General features: G+C 41.1%; 1 protein-coding gene across 1 annotated transcript in view; it reads right to left on the bottom strand.

Moving 5' to 3' along the window:
• The window catches only part of NEB (nebulin), a 253,510-nt gene that overhangs the window by 54,970 nt on the left and 179,211 nt on the right, over positions 1-19,329 (bottom strand). Inside the window, exons 90-109 of the mRNA XM_029224606.1 lie at positions 17,926-18,237; positions 16,482-16,586; positions 16,253-16,357; positions 15,773-15,880; positions 14,865-14,972; positions 14,650-14,763; positions 14,003-14,200; positions 13,508-13,612; positions 12,703-12,807; positions 12,501-12,605; positions 8,888-8,995; positions 6,615-6,728; positions 6,101-6,298; positions 5,660-5,764; positions 4,896-5,000; positions 3,717-3,824; positions 2,200-2,307; positions 916-1,023; positions 261-365; positions 53-157 (exon numbers count right to left, since the gene is read on the bottom strand). Coding sequence (XP_029080439.1) covers positions 53-157; positions 261-365; positions 916-1,023; positions 2,200-2,307; positions 3,717-3,824; positions 4,896-5,000; positions 5,660-5,764; positions 6,101-6,298; positions 6,615-6,728; positions 8,888-8,995; positions 12,501-12,605; positions 12,703-12,807; positions 13,508-13,612; positions 14,003-14,200; positions 14,650-14,763; positions 14,865-14,972; positions 15,773-15,880; positions 16,253-16,357; positions 16,482-16,586; positions 17,926-18,237 — 2,529 coding nt within the window. The remainder of the gene's footprint in view (positions 1-52; positions 158-260; positions 366-915; positions 1,024-2,199; positions 2,308-3,716; positions 3,825-4,895; positions 5,001-5,659; positions 5,765-6,100; positions 6,299-6,614; positions 6,729-8,887; positions 8,996-12,500; positions 12,606-12,702; positions 12,808-13,507; positions 13,613-14,002; positions 14,201-14,649; positions 14,764-14,864; positions 14,973-15,772; positions 15,881-16,252; positions 16,358-16,481; positions 16,587-17,925; positions 18,238-19,329) is intronic.

Here is a 19,329-nt window from a genome sequence, read left to right as displayed (position 1 = left end):
GAGCCTGCCTCTTGGTAAGAGTCTGCCAGAAAGACCCGTATGAGATGCTTACATCACTGGTGATGTCTCCCACGTAGCGGCAATGGAGCACTTGGGGTGTGTATGGCAGAGAGATCATGTGGCCTTGCATCTTGAAGAAGTCTGATTTGTAAATCAACTACAGGGAAAAAAATGCCCATAAACACATAAATTAGAGACCGAATGGTTGACATTCATCCCTGGGTTCCATGGCCTCCCCTCTCTCCTAAGAAAATACCCACCTCGCTGACAGCTTCTTGTGTCTTCCTGACTTGGCGGATTTCAGGCGTGTCGGGAGTTGTGTGGATCTTGTCTTTCAGTTTGTGGTACAACTGTCGATACAGTCTCTACATTGGAGGGAAAACCATTCCAGATGGTTAGTGTAGGATGATGAGGGCATCTATACGCTAATCAACAATCAAATACTGTACATATTTAAAGAGCCATGAGAAGTGAGATTAAGGATACAGAAAATGATTGAAATTAGAAAAAATAGAAAGTGATATTTTGTTTGGGTGAAGAATTTTGAGCACAATCTTTCCACTTTCTATCAGATGGTTGGATAGTAGGGTTAGATATTCAGACCAATAGTTTATGTAGAAAACCAGGTTCATGAGTCAGACTAACATGCAACCTTACTAAAGATTTTTGAATACAAATGTCAAAAGAAGGAATTAATTTGCATTATAATCTATGGATGGGGTGGGTCTCTACAATGGCATTACCAAAATAAAAAAAACATTGCCACAGGATATCAGTATCAAAATGGTGACAAAAAGGATCTCCTTACTCCTTGCTGATGTGTAAGTTTATAGCTGAAATACAATTAATTCTTAATGCATTTCAAACAAAACCATGGTCTTTGAAACTCCTCCACAGAATTAACATTTACAGTACCTCGCTGGTAACGTTGTTGACCCTTCGGACATTGACAAATGGGACGTCATTGGGTCCAAGGGTATACCCATTTGCCTTCATGTGTTCATAAACTTCTTTGTACTTGAACTGCAGACGCAAAGTGAGAATGAGATCACTGATGGGTGAACAGAGAGTAAGCGTCACATTTCTCAAATGGAAAAGGGCTGTCGCTTTCATTTGAAAATTAGTCTCTAAGCATTAAGTAAGAAAAAAAGTCATTGACAAAATTTTTGTAATAATCTGAGTCTTGAAAATTATTTGTTGGCTAGTAAAGCCAGGTCCAGAAAGGAATACAACTCAGGGTTGCCTAGATTAAGTCTGTTTGTAAGTAGGTATGCAAAATGCAAGAAAAACCTGTATTTTTAGTCCCAATATGGCTAGGAAATTAAGAAATGCAAAGCAGAAACAAGAGACTAATTGTAAGACTGATGGATGAATGGCTTTATAGACTATTTAAAAAATGATGTTAGAAGATTAAATCTGTGACTCTGCTTTGGAAACCATATTATTGGGCCACAGACTATGGGACTTTGCTGGTCAGCATGTTTGATTCCCAGGACTCTGGAGGGCAATGTGGAATGAAGAGCTCATTCTTCAACTGATGGTTGGTTTGTGGGTATGACCTGAAGGCCAGAGTCACTGGGATAGCCTACGCTTCTTCAGGCCTTGTTCACCAAGTCCAAACCTGACACTAGTGGGAAAGGTTGGTATCAGAGCTAATGCCTGGGCAATGCTCTCAGGTAGTGAGAGTCTAACTACCCCTCTGAGATTTCTATGAAATGGGCACAGAGGGTAAGTAGTGGGGCACGTATCAGAGCCTTTCCTTTCAAAGGAACATGCGGTGATGTTGTATCTTCTGCAGTGAAATGTTGCAGAAGGAAGACAACACTATCGCTACACAGCAGTGGTGCATGTATGAAGTTGCATTTCCAGTAGAGGGCTTGGGATAGTTCAGGATGCTTCTGTGCTAAGGCCAAAAGAAGTGGAGGCATCATGGCAGCCACGATTGCTAAGCCAAGGTAACTGAGTGATGCAGATACAACCCCATGAAAATCCTACGCTAACCCGCTGGGCTACCCAGGCACTGCCGAATTGCAGGAGCAGCACCCCTAGAAAACACACCATCTCCCCTTCCCTGCTCTCATCATTGTATCATGTTGAAACTTCAGGGTGTGATTAGGGGGATGAGAATAGACTGTTAACAAATATTAGCGTCCCCCTTCCCACTTTAAGCCCCATCTTAATGAAGAGGAGACCACTCACATAGCTGCTCATGTATCGGGTGTCCTTGGTGTGTTTGAAGTGAGGGGTGTCAACCGGAAGCCTATATCCAGTGGGCAGGGAGTGCAGGCCAGCTCTTCGGTACAGATTCTGCCGGGACAGAGAAGAGCAGGTTAAATGGGAGCTACATCAAATGACTGATCTAAGTTAAACAAGTCAGATCCAGGTTTTCAATTTGATACTTAGTGTACTTACACTCATTGAATTGATTTCAAGAAGAAATTAACTAAATTCTAAGAGTCAAGCAATGAATCAAATTACCCTTAACATATTGCTTTCAAAAAAAGAGCAATGAGTGAAGGAGTTTATAGAAAATAATTCTTCTGTTTTTCTAAACATACGCCTGGTTGACTGCATGGCAACCAGCAAGAATCTGGGAAAAGTAAATCGGCAGCTAGTGCCACCTCTGTGGTTAACCCTATACCCTTAGCTGATATTCAAGCTATCACCAATCCCCGAGATAGTCATAATTATAAGACGCATCTTTGGAAGCCCCCAGGGCCCCATAAACACAGTGTCTTGATGTTAGGCTGTCAGGTCAGGAGGCTCATATTCCTGGCAGAAGGAGGAAAGGAGTTCCTGTCTGTGATTTGAAATAGTCTGTCTCTCAGGGGAGCTAAAGAATAGTATTTAAAATATTATTAAAATAATATTTTATAATAATTATAAATAAATAATTAATAATAATTATTAATTAATATAAATAATTAATAATTTAATATTATTAAATATTATTAAAATATTTAAAATATTAAAAACCAAATTACTTTTAACATTCAGTATAGGACAGTAGCATTAAAGGTGAGACCAAAGTAGCACCACCAGATAACAAAGAACAGGGATATTAAATAACGTGAGTGGAATCTAGTTTCCTTCTCTTCTGAATTCCAACAGTAATTTCTAGCTTTATCTCTTATTGTATGGAATAAATAGTCTTTTTTTTTTTTTTTTTGCGGTACTTGGGCCTCTCACTGCTGTGGCCTCTCCCGTTGCGGAGCACAGGCTCCGGATGCGCAGGCTCAGCGGCCATGGCTCACGGGCCCAGCCGTTCTGCGGCATGTGGGATCTTCCCAGGCCGGGGCACGAACCCGTGTCCCCTGCATCGGCAGGCGGACTCTCAACCACTGCGCCACCAGGGAAGCCCAAATAAATAGTCTTTTATGATTATATGCCTTGTCTTTGTCATCTTGTCTTGGATTTTAAGCTTTTTGAGAGCAGAGACAGTAGACTGACCCTGTTCTATGTAACTTCTGTGCAAGCATTGCTCCAAAAATGCCCACTGCTTGCTCTCAGACAAGAGGGAAGACAAGCAGTGCACTGTTATTTGTTTTGTTTTGTTTAGCTCATGTGAATGAAACAGGCTTTACAATTTACAAGGTCAGGATGTAAATTGTAAAGGCTGAGGATGCCCAAGCCAAGGCCACTTCTACAGAGGTCTGGCCCTCGTCAGCTGAGTCCTGGATTTCTGCTGGGCACTCTGTCCAGGTCTCATTTCTCACCTCACTCTGGAGCTTGTATGAATGAAGGGCCCGGTCCAAATCCACAGTTTTTGTGGTTGGAGCCACTTTGCCTCTGACGCTGTGCACGTAGTCATGGTGGTAGACGGCCTGGGTACAGAGAGAAGCAGAGTGAGCTGAGTGGACTATGGCAGCAGGGTTAGAAAGAAGCAAAGTAAACACAAACCCAAGTCTCCTATTATAAAAAGTAATAGCCTGCTCCCCTTTGCCTTGGGAACTCTATCTCATATACTGTGCTTTGTCCACCAGGACCACAGCCAGGGTATGGACCCCACACTGAAAAATCAGTGGAAGAGTCAGCTCAGGCACAAGAAGAGGAAGAATGGGCATTTTACCACTACCTATTCCAAAAGAATAAGTTTTCACGTTCTGACTCATTGGTGGGATTTAATATTTGCTTATTAACCTTTGGGGTTAATAAAAAAAAAAGGGCAGCCTGCTCTGTGTCACTGTGCCATTACAGGGGGTGCTTTCTATCCACTTTCTAGTCATCTGCATAAGGATGCTGAGGCTTGGGGGATTAAGAGCTTCTCTCAAGCCTCACTGATTATGCATGGTAGAGGCCACATCTGTAACTGCAGAGACCTTCCCCTCCTCATCTTACCATAGTGAGCACTAATGTATTAGAAGGCTGATACTACGAGGCATAAACCGTTGCTTACAACGCAAGGATACAAAAGTAACCTTGGAAGCTCTAAAAGCTTTTTAAATCCATGGATTTCATAGATTTGGATCACTTACAAGGCCACCCCAGGAAACTGATGGAACATATCAGGTTTTAGGAAATAAGAGCAGACTCTTTTTTTTTTTTTTTTTCGGTACGCGGGCCTCTCACTGTTGTGGCCTCTCCCGTTACAGAGCACAGACTCCGGATGCGCAGGCTCAGTGGCCATGGCTCACGGGCCCAGCCGCTCCGCCGCATGTGGGATCTTCCCAGACTGGGGCACGAGCCCGTGTCCCCTGCATTGGCAGGCGGACTGTCAACCACTGCGCCACCAGGGAAGCCCTAAGAGCAGACTCTTAAGTACTTTCTAAGGCACCAACTCTGGTTTCCCATTGAGAAAAGGCCTGGCCTTGCCCTACTTTGGTTTTTCCCACTTCTGCTGGAGCAGTGGCCCTGTCTTTACTCTCCCAGCAGTAACTTTCCCAGTGGGCACTTACGTCACTTAGTTGTTTCCCACTTTTGACAGCCTGAACATAGATGGGAGTGTCAGTAACCAACTTGTAGTTATTCCTTGTTTTCTGCACATGAGCTTTGTACTTGATCTGCCGAAAGGAAGAAAATAAGCCTGTGTTAGACCATTCATTATATTAGAAATTGCTGGTTTTCACAGAGGGTTTGGTTGCTTTTAACTCATGGCATTTACATGTACATTTACAGCCATGTAAATGGCATTTACAACAGACTAACATGCACTTGAATTTTATAACAATCGGCGTAATCAATGCTTACAGTCACATGGATCTTTTAGAGTCTTCTAGGAGGCTTGACAACTGCTTTCCTAGGAATGTTTAAGCTTTCTTCCTGAAATCTTGATTATAGTATTACTTTGCCTAGCTAATCCTCTTTACAAATAGACCCCGTCTATAGCATCAAAGACTCCTAACAAACGAGTTTTTTCTCATAATGAGGATTATATGTGCATTAATATATCCAAAATAGTTCAGAAGGTGGCGAGAAGAGCCAGGGGTCCCTTCTCCACCAGAGCACAGTGGGACAGCTCGTCTGCATTGTTTGCACTCCTGAGAAATGGGCGCTCTGCTCCTCAGAATCTTCTTCCAGCTCAGCCATCCTCAGCACCACTTGAGACGCAGCTGGGTGTGACAATGTCTATACTTTACATACTCTCCCCTTGACGCTAGACTACACAGAGAAGGAAACATACTTTAAAGAGCTAAAAAAACAAAAAACAAGGCAAACTCACATCATTGCGTAGATCGTAAGCATGCTTGGCATGGAGAATCTCAGGAGTGTCCCAGATGTAGCAACCAATGCCTTTCAGCCAGTTGAGATCATCCTTGTACACAATCTAGGGGATTGCATCAGATGGAGGGGGTCAGAAAAAGAAAACTTTACTGTAACTTTAACACCAAAGACATGGACACCCTCGGGACCCAGGATGACGTTGTGGAATGAAAAGCAAGACATTATGCCCTGAGGCCGTGGGTGTCCTGGAGACATCAGCATAGAGAGCCCTGCTTCCAGGGACGGCCTCGAATTCCTGACAGACCTATGGGTGTATCGAAAAGCGATATTGGAAGAGGGCTGAGCTGAAGAACCAGGTGAAGAACGGGGTGAGTCAGTCTCTCTTCAGGGTGGGCGTATGGGTCTGGGGAGGGGAGATCTTCATAAGCAATGGGCTTACGTCGCTGATCTCATCTGTGACCTTCCTGACGTGACTGTTGACTTGCAAGTCGGGGTGGCAAATCCACTCGTGGAGGTGAAGGCGGTAATCGATCTCGCTGACTTTCTTCTGAGAATCCTTAGCGGTAACCATCTCTACCATGTCGGGCACCACGTGGATTTTCATCTTGTTCTTCTCATAAACGGATCTGTACAGGCGCTGTGAAGATAACGTAACATGCCAGTTACACAGGGAATTACGCAAGGAATCATGGTGATACATGCCTTTCTTAGACACCAGAGAGGTCAGGGGAACCAATTTACAGCAGTTGGTTGGGGGCAGGGTGGAGACTGGAAGTTTCTGACACTTTCTACAGATTCATGGCGGTGGGGGAAGCAGTATGGGCTGAAAGAACACTTAGCTTCCTCACACGTGCATGGTCAACGCCATACGCGTTGTTGAACAGAACATGTTCTGATTTATAGTTCGTGGCTCCGTTACTTGACTTTTGAAGCCAGCCTTTGGGGTCACTTACATCGATGTTAAACTTGCCAACTCGGAGGCACCGTGCTGTGTTCAGATCATCTTCAACACTTTTGGGTAAAGTATAAAGAGCTTTGAACTTTTCATATTCTTCCCGATATTTGTTCTATAGAGAGAAAATACAAAGGAAGAAACACAGTTTTGAAGAGTAATGGATCTAGATTGTTAAAAACGCATGAGACTTAACAGAAGGACCCGACTCTAAGATGGGCCACCTTGGGGTCAGCACTTCTCTGAGCTTGTTTCCTTGTCTGTGCCCACAGGCAGAGGTGGCACAGCCTGCCTCCAGATTACCTGAGGATTAGAGTAGACTGTGTGTAAACGTTCTTCAGGTACTGGTTTTAAAACCCCTGTACCAATACTGGTACTTCTACTGTTACCGCAACTACTTTTAAAGATTATGTAATTTTTAAATGATCTCTTTTGTGATATTGGTTTTGTTTTTCTTAACCATAAGTGAAAGATGAAAAATGTACTCAGGAATTTCTTTGTTTTTTAATAACTGACAAGCCTGATGCTTAAGAGACTCAATCCTTGAATTTCAGTTCCTACAAGGTTTTCCAAAAATACAGTGCAACTAACTTCTATGGGAAAACCAACGTCTAGTTCTTAAGCCATATTGCCTATTAATTAATGCTTCATGATTTCATGAATTAGGAAGTAAGGCCCTTACAGAGGCTGAGATCCAATCTCCTAGCACATGATAAAATAACAATGCTCTCACAACTCAGAGACCCACATCTCAGTTAAAAAAAAAAAAAAAAAGAAAGGAAAGATGGGAGTATATATGTATATATATATACAGAACTCCAGTAAAGCCCTTCTTCACTGACTGGAAACTAAACAAAATTCCCATCAGAATTTTCCGTAACATTAGTTCACATACTCCTTACATCTAAGCTATTCTTCAATTATAAAGAAGATAGTATTCTGTGACTTTTTTCATGACTAAAGGAAAAAGTCTTTGCTGAACTTTCTGGATCCTATCTACAAAAATTCTCTTCCCAAATGAAAAGCTTGCTTCTTTGGGCTAGTCTGTTTGCAATCTTCCAAATAGAGTTGGCTCTGGGAAAAATCATTTAGATTTAATTTTTCCTCTGGGTAAAAATTAAATTAATTCCATATATTGTCTAACAACGTCTTTTTCTAAACTATGACTCTCTAGGCCCATTAAACAGTAGTGAAATCAGTTTCCTGGGTCATTAGCATTTAAGTGAAGAGAATAGAATTGAAAGATCAGGATGCACTGCCTTTAGTGTAGTGGTCAGTACTCTTCTGTAAAATGCTGATATCAGAAGGCACTCACAAAAACTTCAGTTGTGTGTGTGTGTGTGTGTGTGTGTGTGTGTGTGTGTGTTGACTTGCAGTACAAAATAAATCTCTCAGTGTGGGTCATGGTCAAAAAAAAGATTTGAGAAATACTGGTCTAAAGTGTTACATAAAATGTTCATAATTAAGAAGTAAAAGTCTCTAATAGAAGTAAAGTTTCCAAAAGAGAATTAGGCTTATTAGAACTGCAGTGAAGGTTATAGGGAATTTTACAATAAGAAGTTTTACTTAAGAACATTTTAGGCATAAAGGGTTAAAAGTGTTAAGACTTTATACTATACTATATTTAAACAGCTCATGTGATTTAGGATTTTAAAAAAATTATGTCTATACCTAAGAAAAGTTCTGTTTAAAAAAAACTGAATTTCAAGATTTTAAAATTTTTATATTTCATAGTGATAAAGATAACGATTTACTTTTAAATCATGTATTTGGGTCTGGTGCAATAACTAGTTACCACATTCACTGTCTTTTTTTAAGGGTACAATTTATTTATTTTTTATTTTTTTAATTAATTTTTATTGAAGTATAGTTGATTTACAATGTTGTGTTAGTTTCTGCTGTACATCACTGGTTTATTTTTTATAGCAATGTCCACATAATTCTATTAGAAAAGAGTATTTTGTATGGCATATTATGTCCTCTACCTATTCCCATTTCTGGCTAAAATAGAGTGTATCCATCCATGTCATTTTCAGGCAGGCAGCCTAAAAGGTCACATCGCTGTCCTTCATGTAAGTGTCTGTGAATCTCTCTGGACTTCAGGGCCCTTGAGAGGAAGCATAAGTGCACAGACTTTGTGATGACCAAGTGTCTGGAGTTATTTGCTGGTGTTCAACACAGGCAACACAGGAATCAGCCAGAAACATTTTGGAAGTGGAGGGCAGGGAAGGGTAAAGGGTGGTGGGAAGGTTATCATATCTGTACTTGACTTACATGGCTGGCCAGATGCTTCTGGTTCTTGACGTGTGTCAGGGACACGGTGTTGGAAGGCAGGATATAGCTGGTGGCTTTCACTTTATCCCAGGCCTCCTTGTACAGGTTCTATAGGGGTTAAAAATCTTCTTGTGAACACAGAAAAATGCAATCTGGCTAGCTTCCAGCAGTGGATTTTTCCTCTGTTTTTGTCCTTCTCAGACATTCCCTAGCAATCCCCAGATCTTCTCACTCTGTAGGAGCCAAGTACTCCTAAGTGAATAATGGGTTTAATGTCATGACCATAATTTCAGAGTCCATTATTTTGTTCTCTACCATAGCACTTATCACAGTTTCACAGTTATCAGAGGTTTCAATGCCATATTCATTCCCTCATAGGTCTAAGATTCCTGGAGGATGAAAACCACTAACATTAAAATATATATGAATATATATATATATATATATGAAGATTAAAAAATGTTTGTTTCCACTTCTAGGTATTTATTTACCCAGGAGAAATAAAAAGTTATGAACACACAGAACCTATATGCAAATGTGTATAGCAGCTTTATTCATAATTGTCAAAAACTGGACACAACTCAGATGTCCTTCAGCTGTGAATGGAAAAACAAACTGTGGTTTGGAATATTGCTTTTGCTATAAAAAGGATAAACTACTGATTTAGGCAGCAATGTGCGTAAAACATAAATGCATTTTGCTAAGAGAAAGAAGCCAGACCTAACGGCTACATATATACTGTGATCACGTTTACGTGACACTCTGGAAAAGGTAAAACTATAGGGACAGAAAACAGCTCTGTGGATGCTAGGGGAGAGGAGAGGGGCAGCAAAGGGACAATGTGGAGGTAATACAGAATTTTTCTGTATCTTGACTATAATGGTGAAAACATGACTCTATGCATTTGTCATAAGCCATAGTACTACATACCACAGAGTGAAATTTACTGTATGCAAATTAAAACAACCAACCAAAGAATCAGCCAGAATGGGGGAGGTGACTAAAATGGAATACAAACTGTAGCAAATAAATCTGATTGTAATACAAATGTATAACAAGACTACAGTGAAGGAAGTGGCGAAGAAAACAACTGACTTAAGTAAATTTGGAAAATGGTAACTTGACTGGATACTCTAAGGCTATAGGCAAATATAGCTGCACACAATATACCCTACTCTAGGGCTTCCCTGGTGGCGCAGTGTTTAAGAATCCTCCTGCCAATGCAGGGGACACAGGTTCGACCCCTGGTCCAGGAAGATCCCACATGCCGCGAAGCAACTAAGCCCGTGCGCCACAACTACTGAGCCTGTGCTGTAGAGCCCATGGGCCACAACTACTGAGCCTGCGTGCCACAACTACTGAAGTCCGCGCGCCTAGAGCCCGTGCTCCGCAACAAGAGAAGCCACCACAATGAGAAGCCCGCGCATCACAACGAAGGGTAGCCCCTGCTCTCCGCAACTAGAGAAAGCCCACGTGTAGCAACAAAGACCCAAGGCAGCCAAAAATAAATAAATAAATAAATTTATTAAAAAAAAAATACCCTACTCTAGTTAGTAAATTTGTTTCTCACAGGCGTGTGTTAGATATTCTGAAAATACTTTATGTGGATACAAGGGTTGCACAAATAAGTAGATATATCATAAATAATGAGAGCCAGGCTTTTCACTGGAAAGGAAATAGAAAGTCATAAGTTGGAAAAATAAGTTTCACTTAAGGAAAGGGTGAAGGATAGAATGAACCCTGTGGTGTTTAATTGCATTGAAGGTATCAGTATGGACTCATGATTTTAAAATATAGATACAGTTAGGTAAGTACAGAAATAGATACAGATATGTATGCATACATGGGTTAGTATACATGCATATATTTCTAAGCTCTGTCCACTTAGAGGGCCTAGGAACAATGACATCCTAGTAGTAATGAGCACACTTAGTGCTTAAATCTTGGTTCAAAATACCGTTCTCCAATAAAATAAACTGGGAGTTCTTAGAGAGGTGGTTGATTCCAGGTCTGGAACAGGGAAAATACAGATGAGCCTGGAACATCTTGTGGTGCCAAGCAGTAAGGAAGTGCTCAAAAAACACGTGATTGGGTGTATCAAGGGGACACAGGAGTCACCCTGAAAGAGCTCCCCATAGCAAAGCTGAAACCATTTGAGCAACAAAATAAATAACAATAATATTAGACTCTACCATAGAATAAAATAAATACCCATGAGCCATGGGTATTGCCCATGTAAGCAAACCAACAGTGGAGAAGGAACAGCTCTTCCTTACAGAAGAATTCCAGTTAATAAATGTATATAGAAGAAAAAAGGGAAAGAGAAAATCACTAGTAGGCATATTCCACAGTAATAATTCTTGCAGGCAAGCTCCATCAATGGATGCTAAAACACATGAGAGAAAGTATAAGGACAAACAGGATATTTGCATAGTCCCAAAGGATCTCCTCCAAGATATTTATTAATAACAAAGGTAAAACTAGTAACTTTACAGTGGAGCATCTCGGCAGTGAGCAACTTAACCAAGTGATCAAGGTCATCACAAGTTATTGACATTATGTACCACCTGCTATGGTGTGCTGAGAAGGGTGCATCAATTCTGTGTTATTTTTGCAAAAAAAAGAAAAGGGCATACCTTTAATCTAATCATGAGAAAACATCAGATAAGCCCAAATTGAGGAAAGAATACTAGCCAGTTATTCTACAAAATAACTGGCTAGTATTCATCAAAAGTGTCAAGATGAGAAAAAGACAAGGAAAGATTGAGAAATTATCAGATTAGAAGAGACTGAGGAGTCACGACAACAAAATGCAATGTGGGATCCTGGATTGGAATCTGGCACAGAAAAGCAGGTTAGTGGAAAAAGTGGTGAAGTCTGGATAAAGCCTATAATTAACATTGTAACATCGTAACAATGTTAATTGCTTAGTTTTGATAGTTGTACTATAGAGAAAAGTATGAGGAAATTCTCTGTACTATTTTTGCAGTGTTTCTGTAAATCTAAAATTAATTCAAAATGAAGTTTAAAAATGTAACCAGGGCTTCCCTGGTGGCACAGTGGTTGAGAGTCTCCTGCCAATGCAGGGGACGCGGGTTCGTGCCCCGGTCCGGGAAGATCCCACATGCCACGGAGTGGCTGGGCCCGTGAGCCATGTCTGCTGAGCCTGCGCGTCCGGAGCCTGTGCTCCGCAAAGGGAGAGGCCACAACAGTGAGAGGCCTGCGTACCGTAAAAAAAAAAAAAAAAAAAAAAAATGTAACCAATTCAGAGGCAGGAAAAAAAGTGTGCCTCTGTTGGTCTGTAAGTCATTGGCCAAGGGAGAAGCCACGGAAAAACAAGTCTAGGGTCAACAAAGAAGAGCTTCAACAGTACCTGTCTGCAATAAGGAAGGAGTTGGTGAATTTGTGTCAATTGCATGAAATAGAACAATATTCAAATTGGGGCTGATTTACTTGTAACTATGAGGACTTACAAGATAAAGCAGGAATTTAAAGGTCCGGGAAAAAGATTGGAAAGACCTTTGGGGGTAAGGTTGTCTGTCCCTTTTCATCTCGTATTGTCTATAAAGGTGAAAAAGGTAACTCAAATACAGAGAAAAGAAACTCAACTCACACTGCTATACAGATCCTTCAGATTCTTGGTTCTGTCATAATCCACCGTTTCTAGAACTGTCGTGTATTTGTCTTTAATCTGATGATAATTTTCTTTATATTTCACCTACAGACAAAAAGGATGGGTTATTCTTTTCTATTGTTTGACAATATGTAAAGACAATAACAGCTTGTCTTGGGAGAGAAGTACAAGGAAGACACACCTCACTGGCATTAATGCCGCTTTGAAGAGCAGTCACGTAAAGCGGTGTATCTGTGACCAGGTTATAGTTTTTTAGATTTTCTTTACCTGCTGCCATGTATTGTATCTGTGAAGAAAAAGAAAAGTCACTGAAAATGGTAAAATGCAGGTCTTCCATCAGCTTTAGCAGTTTGTGCCTACTTAGATGTACCTTTATTTCTGGGTTTCTGCTTTAATCCTAACAGAGGATACGTTGTACAGTTTGAGACTTTGCATGGCTGTCAAAACTAACAGTTTCTCTTGACCAAGAGTGGAGTCTAGATCTTTGCCACGTCCCTTCTTCCTTGTGTTGTTTTTCCATGCCTATACTCCATCCCTGACAGCAGCCCCTCAATTTCAACATTCCATTAGTCTGCCCTATCCAAGCTGAATTTCTGCTGGGAAATTTCCCAAATGTCTACTTTTTACTTCAAGATTTAACTATTTATGGTCAAAGTATGCATGTGCATTCTACTCCCTGCCAGTTAACCTGATCAACTAAGGTGTAGATGCTTGAGAGTAGTTCACTCTGAAACACCTCCCAGATAACTTTCTGCTGTAAATGTCTATAGCCTTAAATCACAGGAGAGACTCAAACTGAGGAAAGCCAGCACCAGAACAGGCCACCAGAGAGGTTTTATTGGGCAGAGGCCTTTGGTTCCCTTAGATCATGCACTGTCAAAGCTGCTTTCTCTGGGGCACAGGGACAGCCTTGCTATCACTCCACTGAGAGCACCATGGAGCCCATCAATCCACAGTGAGCTAGTCCCTCTAAGAAGATGGCTCACCTGACTCTGGAGGTCATATGATTTCTTGGCATGGAGGATCTGGGGTGTATCCCAAACGTAGCATCCAATGCCTTTCAGCCAATTCAAGTCACTTTTATACACGTTCTGCAAGAAAGAAGAAACTGTGAAAGGTGACAGGTACTAACTGAATTTACAATCGAGCATTTGATAATTTCCTATCAGCCCTTGGCTGTGCTTAGTACTTAGCAGTCATAGGGTGGGTTTCTCAACACCTGGAAGGTCTTTAATGCCCTGGCCTAAAGAAGTTTAGGAAGAGAGCAACAGCTAAGTTTTAGTCTAGTGTTGAACAGATAAAATATTTAACATAGGTGCCTCATTGCTCCAAGGGGATCCTTACACCAAAAAAGGTTACTCATGCCACTTTGTATTGAAAAGCAGCAGGGTTTAGGAATACAGGGACAATTAGAACATGGGGCCCCAGGCAGGGCTGGGTGAAGCCTGTAACTTAGTCAACCTGCAGAAAGGACATCATACATCACTCAACATCTCCTGCGCGTTTTGGGCCCGAATAACATTGGGTTCTTCTGGAAGAGATGTCCACTGGTGGAAGTAGTGCCGGTACTCCAGGTCACTGAGGATGTGCTGGCACCTTTTAGCCAGCACATGATTCATCATATCATTGGGGATATGAATATTTGCTTTGGTGTCCTCATAATGTCTTCTGTAGTTCAACTAAAGAATAATATGTTTTTAAAGACAAAAAATAAGAAAGGAATTAAATGTAAATTATTCTGATCAATCTCTTTTATAGTCTTATTTTCAACATAGATCAATACCTTTAGAATAGACTAAGGTTAAAAAATGACACTTTAATATACTCTTCTTCTTTAAAAATTTCCCATCCTTTTATAACACAGGGTAAAGAGTGACTTTGTTTTCTCCTTTTTCCAAATACAGAGCCCTCACTGTGTTTGGAGGAGGCAGGAGGGAAAGGGTGAAAACACACAGCCATCAGAGGTGCACAGGGCTAACTGGCAGGGGCGGGGGACAGTCTCAAGACTGGCTCATTCCTCACCATCCCACCCCCCCAGCTAATCTTGAACCAAAGGGCAGATTATAAATAGGCAGACTAGTATTACACTTAAGTGTGCAGATCCTCTGTTACAGTGAACTTTGCTTACCGCACTCCTCATCTTTTGGAAATCCAGACAGTGAATCACGTTGGGGAACTCACTGATTTCTTTTCCAGCCAGGTAGTGACCCTTCAGCTTCTCATAGGTCTCTTTGTATTTAAGCTGTGAAATAGGTGCAACATTGAAAATCACTGGGACTTTCTAACCAGCCCTTTGTGGCTGGAAAGACTCTCAAACTTGTGAAAGGAAAAAGTCCTACTGACCTCACTGTTCACAAAGTCAGCATGCTTGGCTCCAACAATGGGAACATAGCGTTCGTCCAAGGTGTAGCCGTAGGCCTTGGTTCCCTCCCATGCTCCTTTATACAGTATCTAGGACAAAGAAAGGTGTATCAACAAAAGTTTGCATTCAACTTCTTTCAGGTGCCACTCGAAAGAAAGTAGTAAAATCAAGGTAAAATACTCATGATTAAAGGCAAGGCTTAAATCTTCATTAACAGCTGTTAGTGTGCGTACCTAAGAACAGGGCAGAGTCTTTGGGCTTGTTGCAAATTAAATCTACAGACCCTGAGGCATTTTATAACAGAGTTTAACCGTATTTACATTTCTAATAAAAGTGAAAACAAATTTGCACACAGAGAGAGAATCACCAAAGATGGCTTCCCATTCGGCATATACACATATACGCTACACACACATCACCTTTAGATTAGCTGAATTAAAATTTGGAGGGCAAGTCCTCCACTTGTTGGCTGGAGATATATGTACATGATTGCTAAAGAGGGACCAGCCTTTCCTCTCTTCTCTCTGTTGGTAGTTGCTTGGTCCTACGTGCGCCCGGAAGTGACATAGCTCTTGTTAGGTTATTGTCTCTCTCTTCATTTGAATGTCTCCCTCACTTACAGGGGCTCCTGGAGGGTTTGTCTCATTGATCTTTAGCTCCTCAGTGCCTCTCATAGGGCCTGGCACATCACAGGGGCTCAAACAACACCAGCTGGATAAACATTATTTGCCCTGAATAATATGCTACTTCTAATAAACAAGACTAAATACAACAAAAACAATAGATCTCCTTGTAAGTTCAGTTGCTCACAAAATCAGCCAAGAATATGAATACTGACAAGAGCTTAAAATTCGGAACTGAGTTGTATATCACATAAAATGGAACTTACGGTACTGTAGAGTTTTCCCATGTCTTTGGAATGGGTAATATATGGTGTATCTGGAGAAAAGGTATACTTGCCCTTTATTAATTTATTAAATGTTTCTTTATATTTTACCTGAGGGGAGAAAACAAAACAAAACCTTTGATTATTCTACATGTATATTTAAAGTTTCACAAGATCTACCTAGCAAGATAATAATTAGTCTACATTTAGAGATTAACCAACTGGTTAAATTTCATTATATGATATATAATTTATATTATAACTAATATAATGGAAAGTTTTGGATAATAATTTAGATACTATCTAAAAGTGGGTACAGTATACCACCTACTAGTGACTTTTAAGACATTCTCCGCCAAAGATTTTCTTATAATTTACTCCCTATCGTCTCACACGCAGTTATCTGGAGTTACGCAAGCCTGTTCAACTACAGACAACTAAGTCTCCGGTTTGTGTATCTCATTATACACAAAGCAAACTTACATCACTTTGATTGACTGAGTTAATCTTGGCCAGAACAATCTCTGGAGGATCCACCACGCTTGTAAAGTTAGGATAGTTGGCAAGAGCATCTTTCTTATAGTTTATCTACAAAGAAATAGAGACGATTAAGACAGGTGTCCCCCCGCCCCCCCACATGGGGATAGGTACATATCCCCACATGGCAGGTAAGGAGGCCAGGCCTTATGTAAGAAGAACAGGCTTTGCTTACCTGAGTCACCATTTCCTGGTTCTTGGTAACCCTCACATGGTCTACAGAATCCAGGGGGATCCAACCAATGCCTCGGAGCCACTCCAGGTCAGCTTTGTAGACATTCTGAGAGCAGGAAGGGAGACATGATGCAGGTATAAATGACTCAGGCACAGGATGACAAGCAGCAGGTTAGAAACAATGTTTTCAGAAGCTTTTTAGGGTTTTCTCTCTAGTGGCTGTTGTCTCATTGATTCAATCATGATTTCATCTGTACACCTGAGCAACATTTCTTGAGCCTGTTACTATAAATGAAGAACTATGGAAGGTTATTTGAGGTATAAGTATAAGGAAGACCTCTAAGTGTAAAGAAAAGTTACTTATAAAGTGCAAAGTGGTTAAAGGCTATGAGAGGAAGACCATGCAGATGCTGTGGGAGTTGAGGGTAAGGGACCATTGTTTTCATCTGTGAGCATAAGAGAAGGTTTTACCGAGGAAGTTATAGTTACACAGAAATACATTTAGACTAAGGGGGCATTTAGACTAAGTAAAGGAGTAAATGCTCATGTACTGTAGGGTTGGGGGAAGCATCCCTCCAGCCCATCTCTACCCTTCCCCCTCACTTGCTGAATTCTCTCAGGCCATCCCACACCAAATGAAGAGGAGTTGCTAATCTGATTAAAGTTCCACAGTGGTCATCCTCCTGCAGCAACCAGTGAGGTGGGATGTTCAAGTTCACCACCTGTGCTGCAGGCAGTCTTTGACATCCTGTTTCTGTTTTGGTAATTATCAGAAGACCCAGGTAGGGTTAGGTTAGCTCCTCGGCGCATCTGAGCATCACATCGATGCATTGTGTTTCTGTTCCCTAAAGACTGCTGGTGGCAGGTAGAGATCTTGATTCAGCCATCAATGGGAGGTGGCCTGAGATATATTCTCCATCCCAGCTTTAAACTCTGCATAAGGGATTCTGGGCCTCATGCAGCTCCTCAGTACATTGTGTCCTCTTTGCTTTGATCCCTTGTAAGCAACTCCTTCATAAATGCCATGAGGAAGGAGACGCTCAGCAAAGCAAGAAGGAGGCATTCCCAGGTCCCTGACTATACTATCATCTAATATAGTCCAAATCCCAACTCCATCTCAGCTCCCACCCCAGCCAATTATTATTTTAAATCAGTTGATAATTTTCCACGCAAATGTGAGGAGCTGTTGATGGCAGAGATGGTACAAAAGCAGATTTCTAAAAAATTGACTTTGAAAGTTATTCAGAAATGCACAGTCAGTAGGCAAAGCTGTCCGTCACTGCTCCCAACCTTTCTCTACTTCATATCCAGTCTTAATTACCTTCTGAGAGCAAACTAAGTATTTATGGTCCAAAGTGTCATAGACTGGCGGTTCTAGAACGCTGCTTATGATTCTCAGAGTAGACCATACGTTTCTAGATAATTAAGAAACAAAAATCACTTACATCGCTTTGTAGGTCATAGGCCTTCCTTGCCTGAATAACATCATTTTGGTCAGGGTGACACGTCCATCGGTGCAGGTAATTCCGGTAATCAGTATCACTGACAAGGGCCTGCCCCTCCTTGGCCACCAACACCGACACCATGTCAGGAGGTATATTGATTCTGGCCTTTGTTTTATGATAGTGCTCTTTGTATAGTCTGTCATTCTGAATCTGGCCTGCGTGCTCGAACCAAACCAGTTTAGGATCATCTCTCATCGTCGGGACACCAACATAATGACCTTTCTGCTTGACATGGTCAGCTTTGTATTTCAGCTGGTGGGAAGAGGAACAGAGATCCCATCAGCTTTGACAAGCACACAAGGCAAAGGGGGCTTGAAACATCAGCAAACTCAGTCCCCCAGCTTTTTGTGTTACTCCCCCAAGAATAAATATCAAAAAACATTGAAATAGGGTGGGAGGGAGGCTCAAGAGGAAGGGGATATGGGGATATGTGTATACATATAGCTGATTCACTTTGGTATACAGCAGAAACTAACACAGCATTGTAAAGCAATTATACTCCAATAAAGATATTTTTTTTTAAAAGTAAAAGGGAAAGAGCAACAAGATTGCACGAAATAATTGCAAGATTATATATAAATCTTTTGTATAAAAATAATAGAAATAAAATAATCATTATTTCGCTCAGTAGATGTAATTATTTAAGGAGAACCACGTAAGTACTGACAGGCTCTCTCATTGATCAAACTTTAGTCAGGCTCCCCTGGGCCCTCTTCTTGATGAGGGCTCCACTTTGGTCTCTGTCTTTGCTGGGGCTGCATAGCCCAGTTTTAGCAAAAATTCTGTTAAATTTTAGCAGAGTTTAGCAGGAGTCCCCCTATCCTTGATATCTCCTTTTAGTAACTTTCCGTCCACTGGACCCCTCACTGTTCCTTGGCTATAAATCTTCAATTGTCCTTTCTGTATTTGGACTTGAGCCCAGTTCTGTAATGAGGTTGCTTTTACCCTTTTACTATAGTTTTTAAATAAAATCTATTTTTACCACTTTGCTAAAAAACAAAACAGAAACATTGAAATAAATAGATACAAAGAAATATCAATTTAAAAATAGAAAAATATACACTTATTTTCTAATTCTGGCAATATTGTATTTGAAAGCTTAGAGATTTTAGGGAAGCAGGGAATAGAAGAAAAAACAAAGACTTCAAACGATAGTTTTTAAAGAAGCCAAGAAAAAAAAGATGAAGAATGCCAAAAGCCCATGGGAAAAGGACCGGAAGGGAGCAGGTACCCTGACCATCCCCAAACCTGGCCAGGCCTGCCAGCCAACAAGGAACTCTCCATTACGCTACATGCCTTAGCATAAATGGGTTCCTGCACAGGGAAGGTCCAGCCTTTGCAAAG

The sequence above is a fragment of the Monodon monoceros genome, unplaced genomic scaffold (assembly GCF_005190385.1).
Source record: "Monodon monoceros isolate NGI ecotype Baffin Bay Population unplaced genomic scaffold, NGI_Narwhal_1 Super_Scaffold_16, whole genome shotgun sequence".
Classification (NCBI taxonomy): domain Eukaryota; kingdom Metazoa; phylum Chordata; class Mammalia; order Artiodactyla; family Monodontidae; genus Monodon; species Monodon monoceros.
This window is presented reverse-complemented; position numbering and strand designations above follow the sequence as displayed.